General features: G+C 33.2%; 1 protein-coding gene across 1 annotated transcript; it reads left to right on the forward strand.

Moving 5' to 3' along the window:
• The first annotated feature begins 473 nt into the window (after nt 1-473).
• On the forward strand, nt 474-9,646 carry LOC139860089 (uncharacterized). Its single transcript, XM_071848862.1, has 23 exons — nt 474-874; nt 954-1,078; nt 1,555-1,649; nt 1,749-1,943; nt 2,358-2,409; nt 2,568-2,619; nt 3,028-3,189; nt 3,267-3,342; nt 3,451-3,651; nt 4,216-4,254; nt 4,361-4,468; nt 4,564-4,653; nt 4,750-4,825; nt 5,690-5,786; nt 6,586-6,658; nt 6,901-7,077; nt 7,175-7,297; nt 8,024-8,107; nt 8,213-8,394; nt 8,778-8,916; nt 9,015-9,074; nt 9,186-9,257; nt 9,539-9,646. The coding sequence occupies exons 1-23, from the start codon at nt 474-476 to the stop codon at nt 9,644-9,646; spliced, it is 2,787 nt and encodes a 928-aa protein (XP_071704963.1).
• Nucleotides 9,647-10,615: the final 969 nt, after the last annotated feature.

Genomic DNA, 10,615 nt, shown 5'->3' on the forward strand with positions numbered 1-10,615 from the left:
GGGAGTAATTGGCGATTTGGATAGTACTAGGGAGTAATCAGATAACGTTGATCAACTTTGATTTTGACCTATTTTGACTTATTCTCTCAATAATCTCTGTTGACCAAGTTTGGACCGAGTACTCGGCCCGAACTTTTAACAAAGTACTCGCTGAGTTTTTCTGAGTTCTGCAACCCGGCAAATTAGATTAAAAAAATAAAAACTGTATAACAGATAATATAGTTCATCTTGTTTTTGAGTTGACGCCATAATTGTGCACTATTTTTTTTATATACATTCACTTTTTTTTCATCATATTGTTGCCTTTAGACTTGACATAAGCAACTAGGAAACCACACTTCATGTAGTCCATGTATAACATATTAATGTGTATAGTAGGATGGCATATAATGTTTGTGTTGCTTCTTTTCAGGTAATTCAAGAATCGGGCCGCGTCAATAAGCGTATCTGGGTCAGCAACCCATATACAAAGTATGAGAAGCTCGATGAATTCAGTTGGACTAAAGTACTTTTTCGGGAATGGTTTTATTAGACTATACGTGCCTAATTCTTCGAAGTTTTATGGATCTAAGTCTACAAGATATCTTTCGAGTTCATACGCAAATTCTAGTGTTTCTTTTAGATTTTATAGTTCAGAGGGTAATAGTACTACTACAGAAAATATCAAAGGTGCGAATCAACATGATGCGCATGTTCGAGGAGAGCAAGATAATAAAGTATTGCTAATTCATAATGAGAAGTTGGGTATTGAAAGTAAAAAGAAAGAATCACCTTTTTTAACGAAAAGGCAACGATTAAAAAATGAGTTTATAAGAAGAATTATTCCGTGGGAAGAACAAACGGTTTCATGGGACACGTTTCCGGGTTATGTAGAGTAAGTATCAACCCTTTTTTGTGTTACATCATTACTTTGATGTTAAATTTGTAATTTTTATGCTTTATTTCGTTATTAGTGAACATTCGAAGGATCTTTTAGTGGAATGCGCTGCATCTCATTTGAAACACAAGAAGTGTGCTACGACATATGGCCCACGTCTAGATTATTCAAGCGGGAGAATATTGCTTCGGAGCAAACCAGGTTAGACATTTTTTTTTTTTATTTATCGAAATGCGATGATTATTATAAGTAGTAAAGCTTTGTAATTATGGTTATGATAAATAATAATAATATACTCCGGTTGATAGTTGATACATTACTAGCCACAAAATTGGGCAATAAAGTGTTGGCAGGTCAACCCAAAGTCCGAAACTGATCGTTTGTCTTGCATAAAAGAATGATCAGTTTTGATCATGGCCAATTTGGCGCAAAAAACTATTTCTAGCCCATATTGCCACCTTGAAGGGTCATGTGGGTATGATTATAAAACTCAGCTAAAAAATTGAATCCGTAGGCCGAACCAGTTGAAAGTCGTCTAAAGTTTAATCTTATGCTTAAAACCTCCTTAAATCTGAAACATTTTAGAGGGTTATTTCACTAGTATAATTCTTTTAATCATTTATATATAGGATATATATAGATAGATACATTATACATCAACTAATGATATGATGCAGGCACTGAGATTTATCGAGAGAGATTTGCTAGAGCGCTTGCACGGGATTTAAAAGTCCCTTTATTGATTCTTGACAGTACTGTTCTAGCTCCTTGCGTAAGTATATTTTTAGGAATTTTTTGTTTACCTGTTGAAGGAATTAGCTAATCATTTTCTCTACTCATGGTTCTCAGTTTTTTTTTTTTTTAATTGCAGGATTTTGGTGAAGATGAATCAGCTGATGAAGATGGAGAATCAGATGAAGATATTTCTTCCGAATCAGAAAGTGACTATGAGTCAAGCGATGATTCAAGCGATGAGTCAAGTGATGAGGAAGATCGGACTAGCAGTAACGAAAATAAATCGGAGGACAAGAACATAGACGATCGGGCAACTGCAGATGCTACAAAGGTATGTATTTCCATATGTCTCAATTTTTCAAAGTTTTCATCTTTATAACAATAAGTTTGCAAAGTAAGTAGTAACCGTTGTTGTATTTTGAAAAGTAGATAAATAAACTTGGCCGTAGTAATTTGTGTGTAGTTGTATATTTGTATTACTCATATTATCATATATTTTGAGAAATTTCGGTTATCAGCAAAAGTCCCAAACGTAAGATACTTGTATCTAAAAAACAACACTATGAATAATCTTCTTTACAGCTTCATTATGCTTAATAAGTTTGTCATATTACATACTTATTACAGCTGCTACATAGCTTATCATTTATATGAGAACTGGGAAATAAAATGTTTGTTTAACTGTATATATATTTGCTACGTTTGATATCTCTTACTCCGTATTATTCACTTTCACTTATGACAGAACATCGCTGTTGTTGGAGAGATTACCTCTGAACCAAAGCCATTTAAGAAAGGTATATCTATTAATTTGAAACACACACACACACACATAATATATATATATATATATATATATATATATATATATATATATATATATATATATATATATATATATACATATACATACGTTTTTTCTCATTTTTCTGTCTTGTATATACTTCAAAACAAGGTGATCGTATCATATATATTGGAGCTACTGTACCGGTGGAAGGAGATAACAGGTTATGAAATTTTATCTTTCATTAGTAGTTTCGACACATAGCTATGTGTTATAGTTACATTATTTGATATAGTTACTTTTTTTTGAACGGCTATTTGCTATAGTTAGTTGTTTAAGTTATAAAATATGGTTACACAAGCCATGTTTCTATCTACTGTAATAGACTTTTCTTGAATATGAACTTTACTTATATATGCAAAAATCCCCAAGTCAAAGTTGGTTAATGGCCGACTTGACCGATTGTCCCCACAAGGTCCCGATCGACTAGCGACTTTTACAACCTTGACTATTGTACTTATTTTTTAATAAATTAATGGCTGATTATGTTATTTATCCGTTGTTTAACTATTCTTTCAGTTTGTCGAATATTGGTTTTGATTTCCTTTTAGTAATATTTCTTTGTCTTCAGACCCTTAGACATGAGTCAACGTGGGGAGATTTATGAGATCAATGGAGAAAATGTGGGAATTATTCTGCATAGTGTACAAGATGGGAAGGAGAACATGAAAGACGAGCAATATGCAAATCCGTCAATATTATGGATTAATCGTAACTTTTTCATCTCTAAAAAATTACCTTATTATATAATATAAATAGAACTAAATCTTAAGCTAGAACGAGCTATAATAATTGTTATACTACACGAACTGTAGTGAAGGATATCAAGCATGATTTTGATGTTGAAGCTGAAGATGGTTATATCGCTAAGAACGCTTTATCTGAGGTTAAATACCAACACTTTTGTAGCTCCTATATGTTTTCAGCATAAAATATTAAAGAAGTAAAAACTAATACGCCTAATATTTTTTTATTATTATGATTATGATTGCAGGTGCTGCAGTCTGTGCAACCTCTTATTGTTTATTTCCCAGACTTATCTTTATGGTTGTCACGAGCTGTTTCCGAGCCAAACCGCAAAGAATTCATGATCAGGCTTCAGTTTATGCTCGAACAGATATCAGGGCCAGTTTTACTGATATGTGGGCAAAACAAAGCCAAAGCCAAAGCCAGATCACGAGATGAAGAACAACTCGTAAGTTTAGTTGCATCGTGCGTGTGTTGAGAGGTGAATTTTCACCCCATGTACTTACGGTTGTTGATATATCCACTTACAATTTTGATAAATCAACTGTTATAATGCATAACTGTTTGTACAGTACAAGTACTGAATGCATTACAATGAGTGGATTTATTAAAATGATAACTGAATATATCACTACCATCTACTTAATAGTGGTTGGTTTGAGTTTTAAGTATCTGCAACTAGTTAAAGTGGTAAAATTTGAAAATCTCGCCAAGAAGTAAAACAGGCAAACTTCTTTAAGAAGGTTAATTTTAATGTTTACAACTTCCTAAATCACTTTATTTGATAAAAAAAAATATTATATTGGTATAATAATATTTGTCATCATATCAAATACATTGCTATTTAAATTTTATAATATAAAATTTAAACAGAATGCCAAAAAAGCTTGTTGTCTCAACCTTGCCTGACCTGTTTACTTGTTTACAGATCACCCATTTTGACTGCTACTCACCCCATCTGACCCACCCATTTTGATCTGTTTGATTGTCATTTTATCTTTTTTGTCAACAGAGTTGGATTCTTCAAGTTTTAGGCCGTCATGCGAAATTGGTAATTTCAGGATTTATTTCAGAATACGTGTTTTTTGGTAGTTTTTTCTTCTTTGATCACATTTATAAACTGCAATTGGCTCTTTTTTTTTTTTTTTTTTTTTCAGCCTCCCTCTGTGAAACAATTCATTGAAGGACTAAAGCCCTCATCAAAGTCAGAAGAAAAAAATATCTACAAGATATTCACCAATATTATATCTCTTGATCCTCCAAAGGTAAGAAACACGAAGCTGACATCATCATTTGGTAGCAATACTCGTAAAATTTGTAGCTACCTTTTAATAATCTTATTCTCTATATTTTGTCTCAGGAGGAAGATCAACTTAAATTATTTAATAAACAAATTTCCGAAGATAAACAGCTCGTTACATCGCGGAGTAATATAAATCAATTGCATAAGGTAAATAGCTAATTTTTAATAGTCTTTATGGTGCCTTAAATACATTAATACATTTAGATTATTTTTTTCATTGTTGAAATTGCTTTTCTGTTTCAGGTTGTTGGAGAAAATGGATTGTCTTGCGTGGACCTCTTGAATGTAAACACGGATGGAGTTACACTGACAACAAAGAGTAAGTTCTCGTTATTACGATATAATTGCCTTACGTTTGAAAGAATGAACTGGACCATGAATAGCACCAAAAGGTGGTACGTGTGTTTATAGCTAGGGTGATGTTGGACCAGAACCCAACCTGGATCGCGAACCAATAAATGAAAAACCGGGGACCATGAATATTGAATAGCACCACTAATTATGGTAATGGTTCGGTTCTTGCGATTTCGAATCGAGAACCAGATCATTTCGACCAGGGGCCGAACTTGCTTTAGACAGGGGTGGTAGGTGCCCCCAGTGGACTAGCAAATATAAGCATAAAAATTTGGATTATTTTATTTTGCCTCCGCCCAAAGAGCAAAATTTGGATTATTTAATTAGCCCCTAGTATTACAGATTTCTGGATCCGCCACTGATTTCGACGCACATGTTTAAAAACTCTTCAAATTGGCTTATAATTCATCTGCGAACACAATTTCTTTGACAACATGAATACAACCATGTTTTGCTATTGTTAATGCTGCTAATTGCAGCTTAATATATCGTCCACAAAAATTTATATTTATTATATTATAAGTATAATAATAATAATAAAGATATACAAAATTTGCACATGTAAATGCTAAATAATGATACATATGTGCCGAACTGCATGGCGGACCATTAAGGCTAAAAACGTAGAACCTAGAACTGGACCGTTGTACGTCGGGTTGGTCCGGTTCTGGTCTAGTCTGGGTTCAGTTTAGCATTTCACGTTTAAGCTTGATTTTCAAAAGGTAATATTAAATTTAGATTGTATGATGAGAGATTGGTGTTTAACAAGGCATATTTCATATAGTGTATTGACAATTGAAGTGTATAATTTATTTTCTCGATTTTATAGAAGCCAAGCGTATTGTTGGATGGGCTAAAAGTCATTACTTATCCACCTGTGATGTTCCTTCGATCATGTCAGATAGATTGAATTTGCCTCGTGAAAGGTATTAATTTGACACACACACACACACACATATATAATCTGGGGCTGGATCATTGGAGAAGTAACCAATCGGGGGAAGCGGGGGAAGCAAAAAAAAAAAAATTCGTTTCTATTTTCGTTTTTTTTTTTTTTTCAGGCATCAAGATCATACGAAAATATGAACATTTAAAAAAGACACTTCGTGATGAATGTTATTATTTAGGCGGGAAAACGATCGACAAAAATAACATTCAAGATAATATTGACCGTGAAGAATGTTAACGTTTTTTGTTCATGTTTTGTGAAGTAAAATTTAGCACGATTTAGAGTTTATGGTTTAGGGCTTAGGGTTTAAGGTTTAGGGTTTGGTGTATTGGGTTTAGTCCCTAAACTCAAAACCCTAAACCCTAAACCCTAAACTCTAAACCGTTCGTGTTAAAAACTCAATCTAAATCTTAAATCTAAACTCTAAATCTAAACCATAAACCCTAAATTTCTAAACCCTATAAACCCTAATATCTAAAACCTCAACGTACGCTCGAAAAACACGATAACTGTTATATATTACTTATTCGAGCGTTTTCCCCCCAAAATAAAAACATTTATCATAAAATGTTTTTATTAAATGTTCATATTTGCATCCAATCTATAATATTCGTGAACAATGTTTTTTCAAAAAACGAAAAAAAAAAATTTTTGCTTCCCCCCGCTTCCCCCAGATTGGTTACTTCCCCCTTGATACTATATAATATTATATAAATTAAGCTTTAGAGGCTCTTGCAAGTATGATTTGAGCTGACTAACCGTATTTCAACATAAAGCCTTGAAGTTGCAATTAAGAGGCTATTGAAAAAGGAATCAGTCCCCAAGAAGCCTGCAGAAAACAAGCTTGAGGTTAGTTCTTTTTTATTTGGACTGACAGTTTGACCCATTTACTCACGAAGGTATCAATTTGGGCCACCTATTATAAAATTAAACGGGTGAATGTGTGAATTAAGGCGTCTAAAACATGTTTTTTATAGTTTGATCTTTGACTTATTGTGGTATTAATATAATTTTTGAATAATCAAATTCAACAAATATAATAATAATAATAATTTTGAGTTATATGTGCAACTCGATCGGTTTACTTTCAGAACCTTGCCGAGGATGAGTACGAGGAAAACTTTATTGCAGCGGTGGTTCCACCGGGTGAAATCGGCATAAAATTTGATGACATCGGAGCTCTTGAAGATGTGAAGACAGCGTTACATGAATTGGCCATTCTTCCGATGAAGAGACCGGAACTTTTTTCACGTGGAAATTTATTGCGGGTGCCTTTTTTTTTTTTTTTTAATTTTTAAAGCGCGTTATTTGACCGTTGTAATTTATACACTTCTTTCGTAACCAACGGAAGTTAGCCTTTGTCAGCCTTGCAAAGGGATATTGCTTTTTGGGCCTCCTGGAACTGGGAAAACGCTTCTTGCAAAGGCGCTTGCTAATGAAGCAGGAGCCCACTTTATCAGCGTAACGAGTGCTTCACTTACATCTATGGTACGTATTTAGATCTGCGTTGTATACTAATTATCCATTTTTTGACACTTCAATACTCGGTTTTGAATATCAAATTTACTTGTGGTTATCTGATACTTATGTTAGCCCATATTTATTAGCCAATGTTATGTATGTATTGGGCTTAGCCCATTAGCATTGCTTAGGGTATTAGCCTATATATGGATGAGTATTATGTACCCTCTTAGCCTATATATGATGTCTATTATCTACCCATATTTTTGACACTTCATAATACACATCCATATATAGGCTAATACCCTAACCAATGTTAATGGGCAAAGCCCAATACATACATAACATAGCCTAATAAATATGAGCTAACAACTTAGGTGTCAATTTTGGGCTAAAAGTTGTTACATTGAGTAATCCCGAGTTTTGGTCGAGTAATTCCGAGTTTTAACTGAGTACTCGGGCCAAACTTCTTAACCGAGTACTCGGCGAGTTTTACCGAACTCTGAAACCTTGGTATCACGTAATCACTTTCTAAACAGATATGTGTACTCTGTTCCATCTTCATCATAAGACGTAATTGCTATACACATAACTGTATCGAATGATTACAATGGGACTTTTCACTAATTCACTAATTTGTATCAAATCATTCCTTGGAGTACACATTGTACTTGTATGACACACATGATATTCCTTTTTGTGCGTAAAAATTCTGTTTTTACTAGTTTATTGACTATATTGTTCTTTTTGCAGTGGTATGGTGAGGATGAAAAATATGTAAAGGGACTCTTCTCATTTGCCAGCAAGTTGGCTCCTGTAATTATTTTCGTTGATGAGGTGAGTAGCTTATTTTAATACTCCACTTTTAGTTCTGATTCTTTTCAATCTTTGATCATTCTCGATTTGAGTTAAGAGTTTTTTTTGTTGTTGGATGTTTTTTAGGTTGACAGTTTGCTTGGTGCCCGTGGAGGACATGAGCACGAGGCTACAAGACGAATGAGGAACGAGTTTATGTCAGCTTGGGATGGATTAAGATCTAAAGATAATCAGAGGATTCTCGTACTTGGTGCCACAAATCGACCATTTGATCTTGATGATGCTGTCATCCGTCGAATGCCGAGAAGGTAAAATAATACATATTAAAGAATACTACTACCTTCGTCCCAATTTGATAGTCCAAGACAAAAGACACACAATTTAAGAAAGTCAACATCACACTCAACTTTTTTGTAACTTTACAGTTTTACCCTTCACTTTTTTACTTAACTTTTTTATTTTATATGTATAAAGTAAGGTTATAAAATATTACCTCATTATCCTTATCTATTTATGAAAGTGAACTATTAATTTAGGACTGCTCAAAAAGGAATAATAGACTATTAAATCGGGACGGAAGGACTATTTAATTTTATTGACAACATAGTTTTGATTCTATTACTAGTGATTATTATTGATAAATAATTTAACTTTTAACTTAATGGTTTAATACATATGCAAACGATTTTAGGATATATGTGGACTTGCCGGACACCGAAAATAGATTAAAGATACTAGAAGTATTACTTGCTAAAGAGAATATAGAACCTGACTTTGATGTAAGAAGTCTTGCAAATGCAACTGAAGGATATTCAGGAAGTGATTTAAAGGTAATCTTTCATTGGTGACTGATTAAACTTTATATGATTTTTTATTTGTTGTATTTTAAATTTTATTTATTGTATTTTTATCTTTTTTTTGGGTGCAGAATCTTTGTATTGCTGCGGCTTATAGACCTGTTCAAGAACTGTTAGATGAAGAAAAGAAAGTAAGCTTCTTTTCATTCTTCTTTTTATGTATGACCAGTTAGTTGATACCATGATCTTGTAATATCGTTTATATAGGAAGTGTATGTAACACATAAGCAATGTTTTTACAGGGACAAAAACACGACACAACTCCAACATTAAGACTGCTTAATTTGGATGATTTTATTCAATCCAAAGCCAAGGTAAACTTTCTTCATCTTTGGTTTATTTGTCATTTCAACTTGGCAGTTCGATCTATTTACTTTTGTAGAAATGCGGTTGTGTTTTATACCAAATGGCTCAAATCAAGTCTAAATTATTTTATTCTAGAATTAGATTATTATTTTGAAGCCTATTTTTGGATATTGCGTTGTACCAGTTCCAATGCACAGTCTGCCCAACCCAAATCTAGTTGGTCTTACACTCACTTTTTCCTCGAATACAAACTTTGCCTAATTTTATCTTAATAACATTAAATCAATAGGTGAGTCCATCTGTTTGTTATGATGCGACAAGTATGAATGAACTCAGAGAATGGAATGAGGAATATGGAGAAGGTGGAAGTAGGAGAAAATCGCCATTCGGGTTCTGATGCTACCAACAATGATGATTTTCCTATTCATTCATTATTAAAGATTAGAAAGATAATGTAGCTAGCGGCCTTAGTAAATTAGCAGCCTCATATTTGTACTTTTAACTAACAGATGAGTTGCATGCACAAGTTTTTGTAGTCAACTGTTAAAGATGATAGATAGCAGATGTTCTTTGAAACTTTCCATTTATTTCATAATATTTTACCATTATCCACTACTTCTCTTTCTATAATTTAATAGTATACCTACAGATGATCGAAAACACGTACGGGTAGTGATCTGTAAATCTTTAAAAGCATGTGAGTTCGTCTCTTATGTAGTCTCTAAAATCTTTTTAGGTGCGTTCACGTGAAACATAATTTGAAGTAACTAGCTTCAGATTTGAGAATAAAGCTATTTTATTTTAACTCTAATATTCAAATGTGGAGATTTTTTTTGTTGAAACATTGTGATTTTTTTTTTCTTTCTAACTCTCAAATTCATATGTGGAGGTGTACATTATGATATTATTTCGACTGATTTTTTGTACTTAGCATCTTAATTATTTATAGGTAAGTATTCCTGTACATTGTGAAATTGTTTCGACTGATTTAAGCACTTTATAGAGTTTATGTCCCTTTAGCAGTAACTTCTTCTATTCTGCGCCCTTGTTAAGGAGAGACTCTTTTTCCTTTCATCTAGTCGTAGCATTTGTTAATCAAACAACCTTAATTGTAACTTTATATATTTGGCACTACAAGAAAATCCAGTTTTCCGCACAACGCTTTTTCGGACAACACTATGTTGTCCGGAAAAGCTCAACTACATGATAAAAAAGCTGTTTTTTTGGCATGCTTTTCATAAAAGTTTGATCAGACCTTTCCTGTGTTGGAAGTGCTAAGTCGGTTAAACAAAGAAGTGAAACCTGAAATCTGACGAAATTTCACGACCATAATAGAGATTCCTGCGACCCTTAAAAGCAAATCAGT

The sequence above is a fragment of the Rutidosis leptorrhynchoides genome, chromosome 7 (assembly GCF_046630445.1).
Source record: "Rutidosis leptorrhynchoides isolate AG116_Rl617_1_P2 chromosome 7, CSIRO_AGI_Rlap_v1, whole genome shotgun sequence".
Lineage (NCBI taxonomy): Eukaryota > Viridiplantae > Streptophyta > Magnoliopsida > Asterales > Asteraceae > Rutidosis > Rutidosis leptorrhynchoides.

Bases quoted from the DNA above. Each gene is read 5' to 3' on its own strand.
- LOC139860089 (XM_071848862.1), top strand. From the start codon at position 474: ATGAGAAGCTCGATGAATTCAGTTGGACTAAAGTACTTTTTCGGGAAT. The intron at 4,654-4,749 runs GTAAATAGCTAA...TTTCTGTTTCAG, and splicing joins ATATAAATCAATTGCATAAG to GTTGTTGGAGAAAATGGATT. The intron at 6,659-6,900 runs GTTAGTTCTTTT...GTTTACTTTCAG, and splicing joins CTGCAGAAAACAAGCTTGAG to AACCTTGCCGAGGATGAGTA.